Consider the following 25,096-nt stretch of genomic DNA (forward strand, 5'->3'; position numbering starts at 1 on the left):
TTCCCTAGGAAAAGTCCTGGAACAGTGGGATCAGCTGAAGGGGCAAATAGTCTCTTAGCCCATGAGGCTAGGAAAATCGCAAAGGGGAGTCCCTCTTGCTGTGGCTGAAGGAGACCAGTGCAAGACCAGAGCCGTCCTTGACAGCCTCATCTCAATGAACCAGGAGGAGATCCTGAGCCCCAGGGGGGTGGAGCCTGCAATCATCAACACCAGGACCCCAGGCATGCCTCAGCACAGCCAGGGGAATAGGGAAGACACTAGTGCAAGCACTAGTTCACCAACCACTGAGCCTGCCTGTTTTCATTAGAGGAGACCTCCTGTGGTCAGACCACTCTTCCCACACACTTAACACAATTAGCTCTAGGGTAACTCCAGGGAAACTCAGAAACACTTCACCTGGCCTCTGCTTTGGCACATCAGCCAGCTCAGCACCAGGTAAGCTATAGCATTCTAGCTTCCAGCTGAAACAACCAGAGGCCACAATACACAAAGCCTCAAGTTACACAAGAATGGTGGGACAGAGCCCCTGTGCCCCAGAAGCAGAGATCCACTTTAAAAGCCAGGAAAAGGGTGATCATCATGAACAAGAAGCAAACCAGAAAGGATAAGACTATGGAATCTTTCTATGGGGACAAGGACCAAAACGAAAATAACAAAGAAGTTGGCATTGAGACTGTACTCCCATCTGAAAGTTCAGAAGGGAATATGAACTGATCTTGAGCTCAAAAAGCATTCCTGGAAGAGCTTGAGAAGGATTTTAAAAGCCAAATTAGGGAAGTAGAAGAAAAACTGGCAAATGATTTTAAAAATATGAAAAAAATCATGGAAGAATTTAAAAGGAAAATTGGACTCATGGAAAAGGAAGTACAAAACCTAACTGGAGAAAATAATTCCTTAAAAGGAAAAATTGGACAGACTGAAAAAGAGATGCAAAAGTTAACTGAAGAAAACAATTTGATAGAAATTAGAATCAGGCACATAGAAGCTAATTATTCTATGTGACATCAAGAATGAGTCAAACAGAATCTAAAGAATGAAAAGATAGAAGAAAATGTAAAATATTTTATTGGAAAAACAACTGACCTGGAAAATAGATCCAGGAGAGAAAATTTAACAATTATTGACATACCAAAAAGCCATGATGAAGAAAAGACTCTGGATTATATCTTCCAAGAAATCATCAAGGAAAACTGCCCAGAAGTGCTAGATCCAAAGGGCAAAAGATCGAAGGAATTGGAATATGATATTCCATGAGGAAAAGGAACAGGACTACAACCAAGGATCAATTACACAGCAAAGCTGAATATAATATTTCAGGCAAGGAGATGGGCATTCAATGAAATAAGGGATTTCCAGACCTTCCTCATGAAAATGCCAGAGCTCAATAGAAAACTCGATCTTCAAACACAAGTCTCAAGAGAGGCATAAAAAAGTAAAGAGGGGGAAAAAAGCCTTGTTATTTAATATGGGCAAACAGTTAACATTCTTATAAGGGAAAATGATACTTGCAAATCTTGAGAATTGTATATTTATTATGATATATAAAAGGGATATACATAGATAGAGGGAGTGGGAATAAATTAAGTGATGTGATGATAAAAATGTGATGTAAGGGCACGAAGGGATTGTAATGGGAGATGTGAAAAGAAGGCAGAAAAAGGTAAATTACATCATAGGAAGAGGCACAAAAACATATTACAGTAGAGAGAAAGAGGGAGGGAGATGAGCATTGTTTGAGATTTACTCTCATCTGATTTGGTTCAAATTGGGAACAACAAACTCAGTTAAGTATAGAAATCTAACTGGTTCCACAAGAAATAGGAGGTGAAGGGGGAAAGAAAAGGAAGGGGAGGTTAAAAGGGAAGGAACAAGTAGTAAAGGAAAGGGGAAGTAAAAGGGAGAGAGACTGAAAGAAGGGAGGGAAGACTGAAGGAGGTGGTGGTCAAAAATTAAAACACTATTGTGGAGGGGAAAGGAAATGGGAGAACTAAAAGCATAAATGGGGAGAAAGAGGATGGAGGGAAAAACACAGATAGTAATCATAACTGTGAATGTGAATGGGATGAACTTTCCCATAAAACGGAGATGGATAGCAGAATGAATTAAAAACCATAATCCAACAAAATGTTTACAAGAAACACATCTGAAATGGGGGGATACACACAGGGTAAAGGTAAAAAGTTGGAGTAAATATATTGTGCTTCAGTTGATGTAAAAAAAGCAGAAGTAGCAATCTTAAAGCAAAAGCAGAAATAGATCTAATCAAAAGAGATAAGGAAGGAAATGCACCATAGATAACGAAGCAGTATTATTACTAAACATCTATGCTCTAAGTGGTATAGCATCCAAATTCTTAGAGGAGAAGTTAAGGGAGTTACAGGAAGAAATAGACAGCAAAATTATATTAGTGGGGACCTCAATCTCCTCCTCTCCGAACTTGATAAATTTAACCTCAAAATAAACAAGAAAGAAGTTAAGGAGGTAAATAAAACTCTGGATAAGGTAGACAGATAGATAGATAGGTCTCTGGAGAAAAGTGAATGGGGATAGAAAGGAATATACCCTTTTCTCAGCGGTACATGGCACATATACAAAAATTGACCATATACTAGGGCACAAAGATCTCACAATCCAGTGCAGAAAAGCAGAGGTAGTCAATGCATCCTTCTCATATCATAATGTAATAAAAATTGTATGTAATAAAAGGCCATTGAAAGATAAACCAAAAACTAATTGGAAATAAATCTAATCCTAAAGAATAAGTGGGTTAAACAACAAATCACAGAAACGTAAAGAATTATTTGACAACATTTGCTGGGAAAAGAGCTTTGGGTATTATATATTTGTGTTAATTACCTATATATCTTGGATATCCAACTTTTTTTCAGAAGTATTAGTCATAAAGATGTTTTCCCCCCCAAGTCAACAACTTCCCTTCTAATCTTGGCTGTATTTGACTGCATTAGTTGGAAAGCTTTCTCAGTCTTATGAAATTGAAACTATTTATTTTATCTTTTGTGATCATGTGTATCTTTTGTTTGGTTAAGAATTCCCCTTAGCCATAGCTGTGAAAGTTTCTCTTCTTTTCTAAAAATTTATGGTGTGATCTTGAATATTCAGGTCCCATTATTTATTTTGAGCTTATAAGATACTGAGCTAAATCTAATTTTGGCCAAACTTCTTTAGGGAGGTCTTTCTCAAGCAATTTATTTTGTCAGATTAATTGAATGCTGAGTTATGAATTCAATTATTTCTAATTCTTTTTCATCTAGTTTTTTCCACTGATGTATTTTCTATTCTTAAACTAGTACCAAAAAGGGTTGTTGATTACTATTTTGTAGTTTAATTTGAGGTAAGTTCTACTCTTCTCCCATTACTACTCTCTATGCCTTTTGTTCTTTCAAATTAATTTTGGTATTATTTTATCTTGATATATAAAAAATCTCCTTGGTAGTTTAATCAACATAATACTAAGTTTGTAAACCTATAACTCATTTTAGGTAGCAACATTATTTTTCATCATATTACCATGCCCCACACCATAAACAGAGAATGTCCCTTCAATCTAAATTTAAGTCATTTTTAATTTCTTTATATAGTTTTTTGGAGTTGTATCTATACAAGTTTTAAGGGTGCCTTGCTGGATTGACTCTCTTATATTTTATGCATTTTGTAGTTATTTTGAATGGGACTTCCCTTTCAATTATTTCTTCCTGGGTTTCATTATTGTTACATAGAAGTGCTATTGGTTTTCCTGGGTTTATTTTGTATCTTGCTAGCTCAGTGAAACTATTGTCTCAATTCATTGTTTTACTCATTTTTTTTTGAGGTTTTCTGTGTGAACTACATGTCATCAGCAAATAAAGGTAGTTTTTATTCACTTCTTTATCCATTTTTAGGTCTTTAATATCTTTCACTTGTCTTACTGCTATCACTAGAACAATGCCCAAAATAACAGGAAATGGGTGTATCTTTGTTTTATTTCTGTATTTACTGGGAAATTTTCTAGTGTTTGCCTATTGCATGTAATATTAACTTTTGATTTTAGATTAAGTGACTCATGATAAACTTTATATATTAAACACCAGTACAACCAATGAGACATGCTTTGTAACTACTTACATTTAAATAAATAATTTCAATTTCTAAAATTCTATAACTTTTCAATTATATTCATTTTTTAGCCTGATATCACTGTAAAGTCATTCTCCTAATTTACCAATGGTATTCTCTCACACTGCTTTGTGAATGTTGCTTTATCAGCTAATCTTCTCTGCATTTTGGCATGGAAGAAATAAAGCTCCTTCTTTCTTATTTTCAGAAACTAAAGAAGATGATGTAGATTGTGTAATTCTCAATACTTAATAATTCTACGCTTTTTGCTGTTGCTTTGCAGTGATTCTTTATAATGTGTGGAAGGGAGAGGAAAAAGCAAGTAAGAGATGATAATCAAGAAAAGAGGAAAGTAACCTGAGTTGGTGACATGATATTGATGCTTCCCATCTGCTCTTGTGAAATAACCAAACATGTTGGCTAAGGGTGTCAACTCATAGCTCTAGGGCAGGGAATAGCTCAACTGAATTTATATTTTGAAACAAATACTGGACAGATTTGTATTTTAGAAAATCCATAAATTATTGCCTGTAAAAAAAAAGGATTGGACTAAATGATCTTTTAAAGTCCCTTCTAGTTCTCATTCTATGAGTTTATGAATTGAATTTAAGCTGTTTTTATTAAGGAAATGTGCCATTGAACAAATACTGACCTTGTGTAGGTCAGATCCTGCCTTGTTGGCTAAACTTCTAACATCCCAGCTCCAAGATCTTCATTAGGATTCTTTCTTGCTTACAACATTTCCTGATACCTCATGAGCATAATATTAAGTAAAGGTATATGTGGTGAATTTGAAAGCAGCCTAGAGATTTTTTTTTAAATGTAACTTACTTTTTACATTACTAAAAATGTCTTTTCCTTAAAGCAATCTCTAGTTATGAGGACCATAAAATGGAATATTAACAATATCAAATCAAGATAATTTTTTTAAAAAACCCACTTATTAATTGCTTACTGTGTGCTAGATACTGTGTTAAATGCTGGGGATATAAAGAAAGGTAAAAACAGTTTCTGCACTCAAGATCAGTCTAATGGTAGAGACATGTAAATAACTAGATATATACAAGATAAAAACTGAGAAGATGGGAGGGAATCTCGGAGGAGAGCAGTCACTAACAGCTAGGAAAGATCAAGAAAGACCTCTTACAGAAGTTCAGACTTGAGTTGAGACTTTCAGGAAGTCAGGAGAATTAAGAGCTGGAGGTGAGGAAGGAAAGCATTCCAGGTATGGGAGATGGGCAGTGCACAGGGATAGATAGGAGATGGAATGGTGAGAGCAAGGGACAGTAGGCCTGTGCATCTGGATCATGGAGTACCAGGTTATTATTAGAATAATAATACAATTATTATTGGGAAGGGGAATACAAGGTTATTATTAGAAGATCACAGATCTATGGCTAGATGGAATCTCAGAGACCATCTAGTCCTCCCTTTTACAGGTGAGGAAACTGAAGTCCTTAGAACCGGAATGATTTGCCCAAAGTCACGTAGGTATTAAGTGGGAGAATCAAGATTTGAATTCTAATCTTGTGGCTCTTAAAACAAGTCAAAGAAATGCTATGAAGATGACAGCTTTACTTCATGGTCATATTAGGTTAAGACTGATTTCATATTTGATCCCACAAAACAAAATATTCTTCTGATTAATTTCTCTGGGAAAGGAAAAACATTCTAACCATATGGGCCTTCCTAGTTCTAGTACCAGTCCAGGAAAATAATTAGTATCTTAGCTGTTCTAGGAACATGCAGGGGGTGGATGATTATGTCAGTGGTGATCAGATGTATGACGCATATTTCTTGGTTTCGTGGTAGAATTATCAAAGGGTACTAAATATCCCTCAAATCACTGTAAATTTTGATACAGTTTAAGACATGAACAAGCAAACCATATTCTTACCCGATAACTGGATGCTTGAAACCAAGCTTTTTGGTGGCCTCTTCAATTTCCTTTTCTAACCAAGGTTGCGGACGGATTAAGTATTTGACAAATTGGGAAACCCACCATACGGCAGGATCTCCATGGACCCTCACTAGGCGATCTGCAAGATCTTCTGGAACAGCCAATGGTAAATAAGGTGGCCGTGGATGAAGGCTGTCAACGATGGGAAGCTCTACCACCTGAATATTTTGGTCATTTATCTCACCTACAAGAGAAAACCACAATGTAAAATGAACCTTAATGAGCATGCCATCCTAGTGACTTATTCAGAGATATAATCCAAAGTTTGTACTGAGTATTCAAAATAGTCGACATAGGATAGTCACATGTGGGGACATGTGGGGACAGAGGATTTGGCAAGGTTCTGGTTTTTGTTGTTGCTGTTTTTGAAACATGAATATGAACACTCTCGCTAGCTTGCAATTTATCAGAATAAGGAGCTTTAAAACTAGAAAATGGGAAGCGAAGAGCGAGCGCAGTGATTCTTGCAAATCATTGCTGTCTGGGGCTGCCTAATGGTTCCAATTGTAAACCAAACATCTGTCTCTATTTAAAGGAAAAATGATTTTCCTAAAAAACAACTGGATAATCCTGAAGTATCTTAGTACCCAAAGAGACTCACTTTTGCACAAACCAGTCTTTAGGGTTTATTTCTTAATGAAAACAATAAAATCAGTGTTGACTGCATATTGATCTGCCTAACATTTGAAAGTTAGGATAGAAATGAGATATTTCTTTTGTAGCAGTTTCAGTTTCTAGCCCTCATATGCTATTAAAGGTACTGTTACACAATGAATTTTTATAACATTAAGTAAATAACAAACCAAAATGAACAGGGTCCCCAGAGCTGATATTACATATTAAAATTGTAACACTAATAACCAGAAAACACAAAGATACCAATAGAAAGATTTAGAGTATTAAATGTACTGAATTAAATTTTCAGTAATGAAAGATATTAATCAGAGCATACAAAATAATTTCAGTTAGGATGTTGTCACTCTGCATAATGAATTAGAATCACAGTTAATCATTGGACCATTAATGAAAGAAAGCATTTGTGTCAAATAGACCTTGATATTTAAAATGAATTCTCCATCAAAATAAACTAGAATTTAAATTCCATTTTTCTACACATTTGCAAAATGTTTTGAAAAGTATCAAATGATCTAGCAACATGGTCAGTCATGTCAATGGTTTGGCTAATAGAAATAATGCTCTGTGTAAGCAAGAATTAAAATTATCAACTTAACATTTTCATTCATATGTCAGCATTTCAGGACCCTTGTAAACAAAGTCCTTAAAACATGACATGTGTTGCACCAATAAAAGGCAAATGATAAGAATATACCACTAGTACTGCACAGTTCACTGGTAAAAGAAGAGCCTGCTTGGCACATCTATTAGATGAGAAGTAGTAATTAGGACTGTTCAGTAGAAGATTAAGATGCATTTTTCAATTATATCACTTTAACCAGAGTCATCCTAGAGGTATGACAAGATGGACGTAACAGAGGGATGGAGGTGGCTCTGACTGCAGATAAACTATTCTCTCCCTTCCAAATAAAGTGAATCTCCTAGGATTTAAAGTTGGAAAAGAATTTAGAGATTCCCTGGTTTAGCAATCATCTAGTCCATTTTTATTTTGCAGATGAGGATTAAAAGCCTGACCCCATTTTTAAAAAATATGAAATCTTCTGGCCTCAAGCTGAATACAATCTATTTTACAATCTATTTAGTTAGATTACAATCTATTTTCCCAATGCTTTTTAACTTTTTATTTGAACAAGATGCAGATTTCGTATGTGTAAAAAATAAAAATATGGAAAGAGGACTTCACATGGAATGTTCTACTCTGGACCCACACTCACACCTCTTACCAACAGCTTTCAGAAAGAAAGCACCCTCCACTAAAACCCACAAAGAAAGCTCCATGTAATGCCTAAATGTTTTTATAAATTTTAAAATGAGTTAAAAAAAACCTACTCTCGAATGCATTAATACTAAACATCTAGAAAGCAATTAAGCCAAGGATATTTCCATTTACAAATTAAAATAATTTTTCATTTTCTATCAAGTACAAAAGATTAGTGTCCCCAAGTGAGGGCAGACTGCAAGCATTAAAAAAAAAAATAAAAGAAATTCTATCTGATTTTAATAGCAAAGTACTATTTCATTAAGATGGCTGCTTGACCAGTTACCACTTTTTTTTGTATACAGTAAAACTGTATAGGAGGAAATTGTACACAGTAAAATTGTAGAAGAGGAAAAGAAAGAAGAAAAAGGAAGCAAGAGGAAGAATAGAAGGAAAATGAGGACGAGAAAAAGGAGAAGGGGATATGAGCATGGATGTAGTGTCTACAAAATGCCAGTCACTCTGAAAATCACTTTTTACAAATATTATCTCATTTAATCCTCACAACAACCTTGCACGGTAGGTGCTGCTATTCCTGTTTTATAGTTGAGGAAACTAAGGCAAATGGAAATTAAGTGACTGGCCAACAGTCATATGATGAGTAAGTGTTTAAGGCTACGTATGTACTCAATGTTCCTGACTCTATGTCTAGTGTTCTATAGGAGGAGGAGATGGAGTAAAAGGAAGAAAAGGAGAAAAAGGGAAAGGGAGAAGGGAGGAGGAGAAGGGACAGAAAGAGGAAGAGGGGAAAGAGAAAGTGGAGGAAAGGGAGAAGGGAAGAATGATTTTCTATGAAGACTATATGGATGTGTGGGACTGATGCAACATGAAAATATATGGTAAGTTAGGCCCTAAAAAGGGAATATGAGAAAATGCCATCCTCTCCTTTATTTTTTAAATTTCATTTTAAATTTCATTTTTTTCATATAGATTATATATGTATAGTCAGGAAAACATATCCATAAATAGTCATGTTGTGAAAGAAAACAACAAAAAACTCAAGAAAAATAATTTTAAAAAGTATGTTCAATCAGTATTTAGACACCATCAGTTCTCTCACTGGGGATGGATGGCATTTTTCACCTTAAGTCCTTCAGAGTTGTCATGGATCATTGTATTGCTGAGAATGGCTAAGTCATTCATAGCTCATCATCTTAAAATACTGCTGTTATTCTGTACCCAGTACATTGACCTTTGCATCAACCCATGTAAGTCTTTACAGGTTTTTCTGAAAGCATCCTGCTCATCATTTCTTATAGTGCAATAGTATTTCATCATAACCATATGGAACTTGTACAATCATTCCTCAATTGATGTGCATCCCCTCAATTTCTTATTATTTACCCCTATAAAAGAGTTGCTATAAATAGTTTTGTACATATAGGTCCTTTTCTTTTTTGTTTTTTTATCTCTTTCAGGACATAGACCTATTAGTAGTATTATCATGTCAAAGGGTAGACATAGTTTTAGTTCTTTGGGCATAGTTCCAAATTGCTCCATAGAATGGCTTAATCAATTCAGAACTCCGAAAACAGTACAATGAATGTCTCATTTTTCCCACATCCCCTCCAAAGTTTGTCATTTACCTTTTCTATCCTGTTAGTTAATCTGATAGGTTTGAGGTAGTACCTCAAAATTGTTTTAATAGCATTCCTCTAATCAATAGTGAGTTAGAATACTTTTTCATATGGCCATAGATCATCTTTTGATCATTTATTAACTGGGGAATGGCTTCTATTTTTATAATTTAACACAGTTCTCTGTGTTACAGAAATGAGGGCTTCATCAGAGAAACTTATTTCAAATTTTTTTCAGTTACTATTGCTAACTGTATTTCCCTCCATCCCCATTTGTTCTATTCTTTCTCTCCTTTCATCCTGTCCCTCCTCAAAAGTGTTTTGCTTATGATTACCCCTTTCCCCAATCTGCCTTCCCTTCTATCACCCCCCCCCTTCCCTTCCCCTTCTATCTTCCTAAAGTTTATTTCTATACCTGATTGCCCGTGTATCTTATTCCCCTGTTACATGTAAAAACATGTAACATTTTTTAACATTCATTTTGAAAACTTGAGTTCTAAATTTTCTCCTTTCCTCCCCCTCACTGAGAAGGCAAACAATTTGATATAGATTATACATGTGTAGATATGTGAAACACTTCCATACCATGAACTATATTTCCCCCCATCCTATGCTGCCCTTCCACTTATTCTATTCTCTCCTTTTACACTGTCTCTCCTCAAAAGTATTTGCTTGTGATTAGCCCCTACCCTAACCTTCTTTCCATTCCATCACTCACCATCTTATCCCCCTCCCCCTATTTTCCTGTAGAGTAAAATACATTTCTATACCCAATTGGGCATGCTATTCCCTCCTCAAGAAAATTCATATTAGAGTAAGGTTCACTCATTCCCTCTTACTTTCCTCCTCTTCCCCTCCACTGTAAAAGCTTTTTCTTGTATCTTCTATGTGAGATAATTTACCCCATTCTACCTCTCCCTTTCTCCTTCTCCCAGGAAATTTCTCTCTCACCTCTTAATTTTATTTTATAGATATCATCCCTTCATATTCAACTCATCCTGTACCATCCATCTATCTATATTCCTTCTAACCTACCCTACTAATGAGAAAGGTCTTATGAGTCACAAATACCATCTTTCATGTAGTAATGTGAACAGTTCACTTTAAATAAGTCCTTCATGATTTCTCTTTCCTGTTTTCCTTTTCATGTTTCTCTTGAGTCATGTATGTGAAAATCAAATTTTCTATTTAACTCTGGCTTCAAGAATGTATTAACTTTCTCTACATCACTGAATGTCAACGTTCCCCCCTCACTGATTACATTCAATTTTGCTGGCTAGGTCATTCTCTGTTTTAACCCTAGCTCCTTTGACCTTCAGAATACTGTACTGCAAACCCTCTGATCCCTTAGTGTAGAACCTGCTAAACTCTGTGTTACCCTGATTGTGTTTTCATAATACTTGAATTGTTTCTTTCTAGCTACTTGCAATATTTTCTCCTTGACCTGGGAACTCTGGAATTTTGCTATAATATTCCTAGGAGGTTTCCTTTTGGGATCTCTTTCAGGAGGTGATCTGTAGATTCTTTCCATTTCTATTTTCCCTGTGTGTTCTAGAATATCAGAACAATTTTCCTCGATAATTTCTTGAAAGATAACGTCTAGACTTTTTTTTTGCATCATGACTTTCAGATAGGTCAATAATTTTTACATTAAAGGATAGGTCAATAATTTTTAAATTATCTCTCCTGGATCTACTTTCCAGGTCAGTTGTTTTTCCGATGAAATATTTTAAATTTTCTTCTATTTTTTACATTGTGTTTTGTTTTACAACTTCTTGATTTCTCACAGAGTCATTAGCTTCCAAATTTTTAAGGAATTATAATCTTCAGTGAACTTTTGGACCTCCTTTTCCAGGTGGCCAATTCTGCTTTTTAAGTCATTCTTCTCCTCAGTTTTTTGGATCTCTTTTGCCATTTGGTCTAGTCAATTTTTAAGGTGTTCTTTTCTTCAGTATTTTGGGGGTCTCCTTTAGCAAGATGTTGACTCCTTTTTCATGATTTTCTTGTATCACTCTCATTTTTCTTCCAAATTATTCCTGCACTTCTCTTACTTGATTTTCAAAATCCTTTTTGAGCTCTTCCATGGTCAGAGATCAATTCATACTTTTCTCAGAGGCTCTGGATATAAGGGCTGTGACTTTGTTGTCTTATTCTGAGTGTATGTTTTGACCTTGCTTGTCATCAAAGTAAATTTCTATAGTCTGAGTTTTTTTCATTGTTTGCTCACTTTCCCAGTCTATTATACTTGACTTTTTAACTCTGTTAAGGCAGGGCTCTGCTTCCAGTGTGGACGGCATAGTGTCCCAAACTTAAGGGGTTTTGTGCAGCTGTTTTCTGAATTACTTCTAGGGACCTGTAAATTTTGAATTCTTCCAAGGTGGTATGATCTAGGGAGAGGTGTTTATTCCTCTCCTGGCTTGTGCACTGCATTCAAAAGAATGACTACAAGCATTCTTTTCTGCTCTGGAACTCCCCTCTTCACTCCTGCCACAAGCTCTACTATGTTCCTCTCTCACCCAGGTTCAACAAACCTTTCCAACAAACCTTCTAAGTTGTCCTTGCTTTGTGAGTTGAGAAGTTTGGAAACTACCACAGCTGCCAGCAATTCAGTCCCCCAAGGCCTGCTCTGGGTTTGCTGGGGCCCAGTCTGTGCTGCTGCGGCCTGTGCTAGATTGTACCCTTTTCTTAGCCTAGAAGGATTTATTGAGAAATGCCAGTAATACTAAAAACAAAACATATTAATACAAACATTTCTTACAGAAAAAAAATTTCCCCTATATCTATGTGTGAAAGGTGTATAAAGTCTTGCCTTCTAATTCTTTTTAATGGCATGAACTTTTATATTCAGGTCACATATCCAATTTAAGCTTATTGTAGAATATTATAAGTTTTCAGACAATGTAATTTCTGCTTAACTGCTTTCTAGTTTCAGCAGTCCTTTCCCTAGTAATTTATATTCTTGTGTTTATCAACCTTTGTAGATTATGTGTTTCTTGCTTATCCAGTCTGTTCCAATGATCTATTTAAAAAAAAAAAATTTCTGATGATTTTGTTTTTAAAGGTCTGCTATACTTCCTTTATTTGTACTTTTTTCTCATTTTTACCTTGGGATTCTAGACCTTTCATTTTTCCAAATTAAGTCTGCTATTTCCTAGTTCTAAAAAGTGTCTCCTTGGTAATTTTTTGAAATGGTACTAGTTACGTACATTAATTTGGATATTGTCATTTTTATTTTATTGGGATGGATGGTCCAACTATGATCACTGAACACTTCTTCATTTATTTAAATCTTAATTTCTATAAAGACTATTCAATGCTATTTACATAAACCTTATCCATGTCTTAACAGGATGGTAGAAGTTTTATGTATTTTGTAGAATAGCAATTCATTTATGGCTAGTTTGATTTATTTTTCTGATATCAGACTATTTATTATCTCTAATTCATTCATCCTTTCTTTTTATCCAGTTCAGATAAAAGTATGATGCTTAATTTTCTATGCCCTTCTCCCACCAACCTCAGTTATTCCTGTAGTGATATTAATTTAAAATGCCCTTTCACCAGAAGTGTTTTCATTATACCTTCCCTGCGCCCGTCCCCCCCAATTCCTTACCTCTTCTAGGAATCTGTAGAATAAGTTCCCAGGAATGCTGTTATCAATGGAGACAACAGGATTAAGTGGGAAGAGCTACGTGACCCTAGCTGGGGGTGGGGTTGGGGGGCTGGAAGTCCCATTTTTTTTTTCATTTATTACTTACGCTGCTTTTTGAGGATCACTTTCAGCTTTATTGATGTGTTTTATTTTTATATTATAAACACTTAAAGATTACCTCCACTTTGTGAGAGGTATTTTGTATCAAAGTATGTAAAACTAATATGGTGACCTCATAGGAAAAATGTATGCAACATTTCACATCTCTATTGTCTCCACATTCCTATTAAAAAACAAAAAAACAAAAATCTATTTTCTATCCTTCCCACCTCAATGAAAAAAAAAAAACAAATTTCTTGTAACAAATATATATTCTTAAGCAAAATATTGGAATGGATTAATTAGTATTGAGATTAATGACCCTTTCTTATAGAGGCTGCTCCCGTGAAATGTATAATGTACCCTCTCCCTACAGTGAAGAGCAACATTCATAATAAGACCTTCTTTTCTCCCTCTTCTACCTCTAGGGTTATTACAGAACATTGAAATATCACTCCCTTTCTATCAGTCATACTAAAACCACACTTTTTATATAGTCTCTTTTGTTTTCCTTATTTTCCCACAATCCCAAGGGGAAGGGTTGAAATTGAAATCCTCTTCAATAGCTTCAATAGCCATTTTTCAATAGCATCTGAGTCTTGATCAGTCATATCTTGGCCTCTCCTACCCTTTTCTTTCCATATCTGAGATAAATTCCTCTGTATGACCCTACCATCTATAGTGTTAATATATTAATCATGACATATAATTTTTGTCTTCAAATATTAGTTCACTTCTCTTAATCTTTTTTTTTTAAATGAATGAATAAAAGAACACTAATTAAGCAATTATTCTGTGCAAATCACCCAAGCTCTTAAGGAGCTCATATTCTAATAGAAGATACATACAGGTTTTGGTCATAAGTTATCACACCTTTGTCTTCTTACAATTTTCAGTCCATTGATGCTCTTTTTTATCTTCTCCCTGTCACTCAATCATAGAAGTATTCCTCCATACTACATTCATGTTTTGGTAGAGTATGAGATTTGAAAATAAACCTGTAATTTTTTATTTTTCATTGCTATTTGAAAGCATAAACTTTCTGCATTTGTTCATATTTTGAATATCTTGCTCACTGCATGATTATATGGAAGAAATGATTTAAATCCTTCACCATTACTGAAAATCTTATTTTCTTATTTCTTTTTGATGTTTAGATTCAGTTTTGCAGGATGTTATATTTTTGGTGATAGAATGCTCTTTGGAATTTTATAATCAAATTGTTCTTTTTTTTTTCTTGTTTTTATTTAACTTTTAACATTTATTTTCACACAATTTTGGGTTACAAATTTTCTCCCCTTTTATCCCCTCCCCCCCCCAGACCCAAGCTTTCTAATTGCCCCTGTGACCTATCTGCTCTCTCCTCTATCCTCCCTCCCTGCCCTTGTCTCCGTCTTCTCTTTTGTCCTGTAGGGCCAGATAGCTTTCTTGACCCCTTAACCTGTATTTCTTGTTACCCAGGGGTAAGAACATTACATTTGGTCCTAACACTTTGAGTTCCAACTTCTTTAGCTCCCTCCCTCTCCACCCCTTCCCCTTGGAAGACAGGCAATTCAATATAGGCCATATCTGTTTAGTTTTGCAAATGATTTCCATACTGGTTGTGTTGTATAACACTAACTATATTTCCCTCCATCCTATCCTGTCCCCCATTACTTCTATTTTCTTATGGTCCTTTCCCTCCCCATGAGTGTCGACCTCGTATTGCATTCTCCTCCCCATGCCCTCCCCTCTATCCTCCTCCCCACCCTGCTTGTGCCCCTGTCTCCCACTCTCCTCTATTATGAGATAGGTTTTCCTATCAAAATGAGTGTGCATTATATTCTTTCCTTTAGTGGATTGTGATGAGAGTAGACCTCATGTTTTTCTCTTGCCTCCCCTCTTTATCCAACCACTAATGAGTCTTTTGCTTGCCTCTTTTATGAGAGATAATTTGCCCCATATAACTTCTGCCTTTCTCCTCCCAATATTTCTCTCTCACTGCTTGATTTCATTTTTTTTTTTAAGATATGATCCCATCCTCTTCAATTCACTCTGTGCACTCTGTCTCTATGTATGTGTGCGTGTGTGCATGTGTGTGTGTGTGTGTGTGTGTGTGTGCTCCCACCCAGTACCCAGATACTGAAATGTTTCAAGAGTTACAAATATTGTCTTTCCATGTAGGAATGTAAACAGTTCAACTTGAGTAAGTCCCTTATGACTTCTCTTTGCTGTTCACCTTTTCATGGTTCTCTTCGTTCTTGTGTTAGAAAGTCAAATTTTCTTTCCAGCTCTGGTCTTTTCATCAGGAAAATTTGAAAGTCCTCTATTTCATTGAAAGACCATTTTTTCTCCTGAAGTATTATACTCAGTTTTGCTGGGTAGGTGATTCTTGGCTTCAGTCCTAGTTCCTTTGACTTCTGGAATATCCTATTCCATTCCCTTCTATCTCTCAATGTAGAGGGTGCCAGATCTTGTGCTATCCTGATTGTATTTCCACAATACTTGAATTGTTTCTTTCTAGCTGCTTGCAATATTTTCTCTTTCAGCTGGGAATTCTGTAATTTGGCCACAACGCTCCTGGGAGTTTCTCTTTTTGGATCTCTTTCATGCGGTGTTCTGCGGATTCCTTGAATATTTATTTTGCCTTCTGGTTCTAGAATCTCAGGGCAGTTTTCCTTGATAATTTCATGAAAGATGATGTCTAGGCTCTTCTTTTGATCATGGTTTTCAGGTAGTCCCAGAATTTTTACATTGTCTCTCTTGATTCTATTTTCCAGGTCAGTTGTTTTTCCAATAAGATATTTCACATTATCTTCCATTTTTCGAATCTGCGCGGTATGTTCTGAGATATCTGTCTTTCTCATAAAGTCCTTAGCGTCCATCTGTACCATTCCAGTTTTGAAAGATCTATTTTCTTCAGTGAGCTTTTGAATCTCCTTTTCCATTTGGTTTATTCTGCTTTTGAAAGCATTCTTCTCCTCATTGGCCCCTTGCACCTCCCTTGCCAGCTGAGTTAGGCTAGTTCTCAGGGTGCCAATTTCTTCAAGATTTTTTTGGTTCTCCTTTAGCAGGGAGCTGATCTGCTTTTCATGCTTCTCCCTCATCCCTCTCATTTCCCTTCCCAGTCTTTCCTCCACCTCTCTAACTTGATTTTCAAAATTCCTCTTGAGCTCTTCCATGGCCCGAGCCCATTGGGTGGGCTGGGACACAGAATCCTCGATTTCTGTGTCTTTGCCTGATGGCAAGCATTGTTCTTCCCCATCAGAAAGGAAGGGAGGAAGTGTCTTTTCTCTGAGAAAATACCCTTCAATGGTTTTATTTCTTTTCCCTTTTCTTGGCATTCTCCCCAACCAGTGACCTGACCTCTGAATGTTCTCCTCACACCCACCTCGCCTCCTGGTCCTCCCAGCCAGCGTTTGGGGACTGAGATTCAAATGCTGCTTCTCGCCTTAGGGTTTTTGGCGGGGGCAGGGCTGCTATTCAGTGCGAGAATTAAGTCCAGGTGGTCAGGGGCAGGGCCGCCTCTCTGGCTCAGTTCCCTCAGGGGGATAATGCACAGACCACCCACAATGGATCCAGGCTCCCGCCCCATTTGGGGAGCCCCTGTCTGTAGCCGCCTCTCAGCTTCTATCTCCTGGGGGGGCCCCGAGCCATGGGGGCACCCCACTCCCCTCTCAACCCGCCAAAGACACTCTCTCACCTATCCCTGTCAGTCACCTGTTGGTGGGGGGGCTAGTGCCGCCGCTGGAGATCCCGTCCCCGTAGCCCTCTCAGATCTTTTCCTCATGGTATCGTGGCCGCGGCAGGGCTGCCCTCTGCTCCCCGTCCCGGCGCCCAGTCCACGGCGCGAAGGACCCCCCGCGAAAGGTTTGCAGGTCTCTCCGGAACAGAAATCTCCCTCGCTCCAATATTCCGTGGTCTCTGGGTGCAGAATTCGCCCTGGGTTAGTCCCCTCTAGCCGTTCTGTGGTTTGTGGGTTCGGAGCTATGTGTATGTGCGTCTTTCTACTTCGCCATCTTGGCTCCGCCCCCAAATTGTTCTTTTTATTTTTTGTAAATGTGGAGTAATCTCATGCTATTTTGACTGTTTCTACTTGGATTTAAGTTCTTAGGATTTTTACCCTTTGCTACCTGAGTTTTTGTTTTTTTTTTTTAGTTTTGTACTTACAAAATTTGACTGTAATATTTCCTGGTTTCTTTCATTGGTGTTCTATGATCTGAACTTTGCTATTAGCTGCCAACATTTCTGGACAATTTTTCTATATGATTGCTTGGAGTAAGGTATTTAATTGTACTTTTTCATATTTTTTTGAAAAACTTACAATCTTTATGTTATCTTTATCTCTATTTCCATTATCTTTCCTTCCATCTCTGCACTTTTGTGTTGTTGTTTTTTTTTCTCCAAAGAATTTACTGATATGGATAGTACTTCTGTGATTTGTTCAAATTTCTCTGATCTTTCTTTGGTTACATTTGCTGGTTTCACTTTCAAATGCTCCAATGTCTGTCTTTCCTTCTTTGATATTTTCATTTGATTCTTTGAATGCTCTTTTGAATCATTCAGTTGCTCTACTGTCATGTCAAGAATTCTTGTCAAATGTGAGTCATCTTAAACTTCCTCAAGAGATTTTGGCCTTTTCCTTTGTCTTAAAATGCTTATCCACTGAGATCTCTTTTGCAAATACATGTTCAATCTCCAAAGCATCAGCTTTGGTCTGTCTTTATCAGTCACATTGTTGTTGATTTTTTCCCTCCAAATACAGTGTTCTTGCTCTAAGTGTGCTTTTTACTGACAATCTTTTCTCTTTATAATGTCCCATTTCATGCCCCTCTCCTAGTCCTTTCTACACATTCACTGTTCTTTTAGATGCCATTTTCCACTGGTTGCTTGGGGTCTGCTTTTTCCGGAGGCTGACCTGTAGGGAGTCTATAAGTGGCCACTGTAGCAGGGCCTATTCTCTATCTTCAGTAGTCTCACTCTTCTGAGAACCACTGTTCTATCTAGAACTGGCTTTCTTCAGTCCCTACCTCAGCTGGTCCCTGAGGGCTTGTCATAAAGGTATTGGGGTAGCTGCCTATTTCTTCCTTTGATCTATTAATTAGCTTTGATCAGTGGTGCATTTCTGGTTTCTTTCTTCTTCCACTCTCTTTTCCCTTAGGCTATACACTTCTCCATGAATTCTTACCTTGCCTTCTTCTCAAGACTTAGAAATGGTCAGATTCATGGTCTACATCTTCTTCCAGCAGTGAGTTTCTCCCCCAAACATAGCCTCAGGATTAACTCCAAAAGCTAGGTGGCTAAAACCACAGAAGTTTGGTACAAAGAGGGTGTTGAAGGGATGCTGGAAGCAGAAGGAGCACTAGGAATGATGGGTTGGTGAGGCAGTTTTCAGCTTTTCTATAAGAATTCCCCTGTGGTGAGTCCTTTTACTTATCTTCTTTTTGTTGGCAACTTTTCTGAAATTGGGAACTTTTTAGTTATATAACTAAAAAAAAAAACTATGAAACTATACAACTTTTAAGTTATATCATCTGATATGGTGGGGGGAAGACCTGCCCCTAGAGACCCTCTGAATCCAATATATTCCCAGGATTCTTTCTAGCAATACTTTCTCCATTTAAATGCAGACAGACTGAGTAGAGTTTTGCATTCCTTTTCAGTGAATTTGTAATAACCTCTTTTGATCTCTTCCATTATTTGTGACTAAACAAACTCTTCAAAAAGACCACCTATATAATAGGTGCCTCCACTTAACCCCTTACGTTTCAGACCTTATCATTCCAACAAAATTGTTCTCTCCAAAGTTACCAATGACCTCTTAATGCCCAAATCTTTTTCTTTAAATTTTTTATTCTGATCTGAACATTATTTTATTGTGAACTTAAGAAATAAAATAAACATTTCCATAACATAATAGAATAGGGGAAAAAAAGATGATGGGTCTTTTCTCAATCTTTCTTCTCCTTGACCTTTCTGCATTTTCTGACACCACTCTCTATTCATTGATTCTTCTCTCTAGGTTTTCAGGACATCACTCTCTCCTTCTACCAATCTGACCTCTCTGTCTCCTCTGCTGGATCCTTCTCTAAGTCTGGCTTTCTTAACTGTAGGTGTTCCACAGGATTCTGTCTTGGATCCTCTACTCTTTTCCCTGCATTCTGCTTTACTTTTTCCCTGCACTAAGCTTTACTTGGTGATCTCATCAGCTTCCATGGATTTAATTATCTCTGTGCTAGCTACCTATCCTGATCTCCAATTTTGCAACTTCAACAGGATATCCAGTAGAAATCTTAAACTCAAATCTTAAACTGAACTCATTATCTTTCCCCCAAACCCTCCCTACAACTTCTCTATTACTTTGGAGGGTAACACTCTTCTCCCAATTCATCAGACACGCAATCTGTGCCATCCCCAACTCCTCTATCTCTCATCCCCCATATCCAAAATGTTGCCAAGGTGGTTGATTTCACCATTGTAGAATCTCTTCAATTAAGCCCCTGCAAAATAGCTTTCCTAACCCTCCCTGATTCAAGCCCCTTCCCTCTCTTTCCTATTTGTAAATTTCCTACATATCCTACTTATAGCTTTTTTGTACAGGTTTATTTATTATTTCCCCATTATATTGTGAGTTTCTTGAAGGCAGAGACTGTTTTTTTGCTTCTTTTTGTATCCCCAGCCCTTAGCACAGTACCTAGCGTGTAGTAAGCACTTAATAAATATTTATTAATTGACTGACAACTAAAGAAGATTGTGGCTAGGTTAGTAAACAAATGCCTACAAACCCTCAGTAAATTTTGTGGCTTCAAATTATAAGAGGGCTACTACTAAATATTAATGAACTTAATGACCATGTTTAGCAGAAAAACAGCAGTTTTATGTTCAGAAATGAATTCAGAACCCAGTCAACACCAATCAGAAACCACAAAGGGAAATAACTATTTACCCAGAATTCCTGTTTCTCTACATACAAAGATTGGGTCCATTCAATTTTTCCCAGAGACATAACTCAAACCTGCATCTACAAAAGATCATTTATCATATTATCAATTCTTCAGGAAGGAAGGAGGGATGAAGAGAAGTAAAGAAGGAAGGAATTTTTCCCCAGAATACCAGAGATGCTAGACCACCTTAGGATTCAGACCAAAGGAACAGCTTTTTAGTGATAAATGACCAAAAAAAAAAGTTGAACAAATTGAGAAATATTTGTCAATCTTTTTTTAGAAGTTCTGAAACACCACTGATGTTTCCTTGATTTTATCCCCCCACCTCCCAAATATAGCTAAAACAGGGGTTCTTAACTTTAAAATATCATAGACCCCTTTGGCAGTGTGTGAAGCCTATCAACTTCTTAAAATAAGGTTTTTAAATGCATAAAAAACCCAGGATTATCAAGAAGACCAATTATATTGAAATAATTATCAAAATGATAAAAAAAAACAAGTTAAGGACCCAGGGTTAAGAACTCATGCCCTAAATATGATAAGTAATACATTTCTCCAAAATTAGCTGCATTTACCATTGTATATAATATAAATCAGGTCTTCTTAAACTCTTTCTATTCCTGACCTCTTTTCACTGGAATCCCTTTTCCTGTGCACTCCTTTTCCCATTTAAGCAGCATTTGTTGGCACTGTGTGGATTGAGGGCATGTGCAATTAAAAATTGCACATGCTCTGTGTTCAGAACTAAGGCTGTAGTGAAGTTGTGAAGTGCAACATGGGCAAGCACTGCCAGAAACACCTCAGATTCATTACACATTTGATTTTTGATTAATTTTTGGTTGCTGCATGTTTAGAAACCTTTTACTGTTGCCAAATTTTTCATGACCCCACCCACAGCTGAAGGAGCACTGAATTATAAATAACCATTTTACATCACTTCTCAATGTAATTGACTGAGGATTTACCTACATCTTCTCTTTGGTGACAAATTTCCATAGACTATAACAGGCTGAGTTTGGCAAGTTTGAGATCTGCAGACCACTACATGTTTTTGTATGGACCGTGAGCTAAAAATAGTTTTTATATCTGTAAATAAAGAGAAATGTCTGATGGCTGGTTGGACTTAGACACATGTCATAGTTTTCCGTCCAAGGGACAGTTTCCAAAGTCCATGGGACTAGAGGAAAGGATTCTAGTTTCGGCTCTAAAACTAACTAGCTATGTAACTTTGGGAAAGTCATTCTTCCTCTCTTGGTCCTGGTTTCCTCATCTGTAATGTGGATTGATGACCTTCAAAGTTTCTTCAGCTCTAAAATTCTAGGAATATTAGAATCTTAACTAGGAAAACTCTACCAGAGATTTCCTAGAAAAGTCATGCATATAAAAAAATGGTCAGTTGCAAAATTCACTGATATCTGAATGAATTATTTTATTTTCTCTTGGGATACAAATGATGGCTAATATTCCCAAGCCAAAGAAATTAACTTAAAATGTCCCCAACACTAAAGCTTTAAAGCAGTGGTTCTGAAACTGTTTGGCTTCAGAAACCTTTTGACATTCTCAAAAAATTACTGAGGACCCCCTCCCAAGAGCTTTTGTATACATGGGTTATATGTACATAAATATTTACTGTACCAGAAGTTAAAATATCTTAGCATTATTATGAAAATAGTTTTAACCTCTCAGACCCCAAGAGAGGACCTTAAAGAAACTAAGAAACCTGTCTGTCAAGTATATTACAAGGTAATTCGAAAAATTGCTATCTTGGTATTTAAATCATTGTGCTATAATATACTGATATTTTAGTTATCTGATAGTTATTTAAAATATGGATAATGGAAATATGACTTTAAAAGGTGCATCTGGCCTACATTCCTTTTATTTTTCATTCAATGCGACTGATGAAAATTTCCTCTCAGCCCTGAATGAGCCGCTGCTGCTGGCCATGTGAATTCTATCACTGCTGTACTTTAAACAACAACCCAAAAGACTATTACCACCAGTTTGAAGCGTTCACCCAATCAAGTGAGAAGTTCTCAGTTCAATCAGATGAAACCCAGTGTAGTGTTTGCAACATTCTTAAGAATTAGCATATCACCCAGGGGGAGCGACTGTGCAGAATCGTCATGAGGGACTTTCTGCTCTTGCTGGCAACTGCAAATGCAATGCAGAGGCATCAGGTCATGGTTCACTGACCTCAATGATATTTGCTCCACTCTGGATGGAAAGTATGCTATGAGAATGGCTAATGCAAAATATGTGGTTATCCTGATGAGGTATCCAGCCCAGTGTAAAGTAGGGCTGTATCGAGAGAAACCAACCCATGAGGTCTGCTTTGCTTTGTGTAGCTAAACAGGTGGTTTCTTGTAGCTACTCTTAAGGCTTCTGAAGCAAATTGAGGCATTTTACTTTAATATAAAAAAGCTACTCTGCCAAACCTCTCGTTCCACTAGACAGCTTGCTTATAAAGAGGCGACTGCCAACAATCACTTGGATTAATCTCATGGAAGAAAGCCACCCCAGCCCATGGTGAGAGGCTTGGGGAGTTTTTTAAAATTTAGCTGTTTCTCCTAACAGCCCCTCCTCTTCTTTTAAGCTCCCTTTCTGGTCCTGAAAGGGTCAGAAGCAGCATTCTCTTCTCTCCCTCCTCCTTTCCCCCCTCACTGGCAAGACACAGTAGGGTAAATGAATAGAAAGAAGGGGTTGGCAGTCTTAATTTCCCAAAAGTTCCCAATAAACAAGGCTATGCGGGCATATCTGTATGTATCTGTGTGTGTGTGTGTGTGTGTGTGTGTGTGTGTGTGTGTGTGTGTGTGTGTGTGTGTGTGTGTGTATATATATATATATATATATATATATATATACACACACACACATACTCTCCTTTATCATAGGTCACCTCTCCCTGAATAAATCTATGAGGAGGAGAGAATCTATTAGGATAGTTTCCTTTCTATCTAAAGTTTCTACACCTTTATCACAGATCACTGAGAGGCAGAAAAAGTATTACAGTAAGTATGCTATAAAGGATCACATTAGTATGAGGGTTTACTAATTTTATCTTTTTTTAATCCATAAATTACCATCACTTAGGACAATATTGACTTTAAAGCCTTTAAAATTTAAAGAAAACACTGATGACCTGCAAAAGATATTTGACCAAATATCCCACTAAAATCTTGACAACACTAAGGAAAGAAGAAAATGTAAAATCATACAAAGGGAAAGAGAGATAAGAACAACAATATCTTTGTGGATGAGAGTGGAAGAGTACTTATTTTGTCCATGTGTAGAATCTCCAGCAAATTAAACCACCATGAATGTGGTACTGTGTAAGCTGTCCAAAAGGAAACTAAAACTGAAGTATGGGGTCAGCAATGCCCACACACCACACAGCAGGCTGATGGGCCAGGTTCCCCTCCCAAGCAGTGACCTATGCTACCATACCAACCAGGCTGATGTCCTCCCTGCTCCCTACCATGATTCCACATGCCCAGCTCCTCTGAGCTCTGCTCCATCTGCCCCCACCTCTGTTTTGGAAGGAAGAAGACAGTAAAGGGGCTGGCTTTTAAGTGCCAAGTCACAGCTGCTGTCGTCAATGCTACTGGCAAATTGGCACATGCCTCACACATCTCCTTCTTCTGCCTTCCAGACTGGCATGAATACTGTACAAGGTTGCCAAAGCCTTCTTCCACTAGTTAGTTTACAATCCATAGCTATAGGCAGCACAGCTTAGAGAAACACTACAAACATACAAAAATACACTTTTCAGAGTTTGCCTTTTTTGTTGTGGTGGCTAATCAGACTGAAGTGAGTTGAATTAGTTGAAGTTCATGGAAAGGGCAGGAGGAGAAATAAGTTTAGGATGACTGATATATATTTTTTAAGAGATTAAAAGTGCATTAAGACTTTTGGGATACCCTGTATAAAGTAGTACCTAGGATGATAAAGGAAACATGACTGGGAAAGGAAAGCTATGAGGATAAAGAAAGAAGGAATATTTGATGTAACTTGAGGAATGTTTTTGCCCAGTACTGTTTGAGGATGAGGATAATATTCTGTATCTGTACACTGTTTTATAATTTAGTACTTCAAGATATTTGTGATTCAGTTGATTACAACACTCTCCCATTGAGCAGTTTCATGAATTGCTATTTGACTAAACCTGAGATGACACTGACATAGGAACTCCTAATATGGAAATTCCCTTCATTGACACAGATTTATGATTCATCTATAACTTAGTCTTAGAGAGCTGTCTTGGGGAACTGAGAGGTTAACAGTACAGTCAATAGTAGACATTTAATAAATGCTTATTGACTAAATTATTTTCCCATGGTCACAAAGACAATAGGATCACAGATTGAGAGCTAGGAAGTCAATCTTGCCTATCTCTTTCATTTTACATATGGGGAAAGTAAGGCCCATGGTGGCTACATGACTTGCCCAAGGTTCTAAGTAGCTGAGTTATAATACAAAGGCAAAACCTTTGATTCTAAATTCAGGGCTTTCTCTATGACATTAAAATTACTTGAAAACCTTTAAAAAGATGGCATGCATTTGTTTAATAAACTTTTCTATCCTATAATATGCTTTCCTTGTGACAAATCTTCAGAATTTATTCTGTTAACAGCAGATCTGGTGGTTAAAAAAAAAAAGATAAGTAGAAATATTTGTTCAACCTATCACATAATTCACTGTAACCAATCCACTTATATACAATTTTTCAGCTATTAGATATAAGAGCAGGTATTTAGGTATTTGCTACTTAAAACAATTCTCCTTTTAAGCTTATAAATAACATTATTAGTGATGAGCAGATGACATTTTCTAATAAAGACTAAAGTTTCATCATCTATGGTGTACTTGGGGACAAAG

The 25,096-nt window shown here is 36.9% G+C and overlaps 1 protein-coding gene across 12 annotated transcripts in view; it reads right to left on the reverse strand.

Annotated features, from left to right (window-relative positions):
• The window catches only part of FUT8 (fucosyltransferase 8), a 446,072-nt gene that overhangs the window by 20,372 nt on the left and 400,604 nt on the right, over nt 1-25,096 (reverse strand). For all 12 annotated transcript variants that reach the window (XM_072629586.1, XM_072629585.1, XM_072629576.1 and 9 more), the window contains one exon: nt 6,011-6,257. In XM_072629586.1, coding sequence (XP_072485687.1) covers nt 6,011-6,257 — 247 coding nt within the window. The remainder of the gene's footprint in view (nt 1-6,010; nt 6,258-25,096) is intronic.

This window comes from Notamacropus eugenii, chromosome 1 (assembly GCF_028372415.1).
Source record: "Notamacropus eugenii isolate mMacEug1 chromosome 1, mMacEug1.pri_v2, whole genome shotgun sequence".
Taxonomy (NCBI): Eukaryota; Metazoa; Chordata; class Mammalia; order Diprotodontia; family Macropodidae; genus Notamacropus; species Notamacropus eugenii.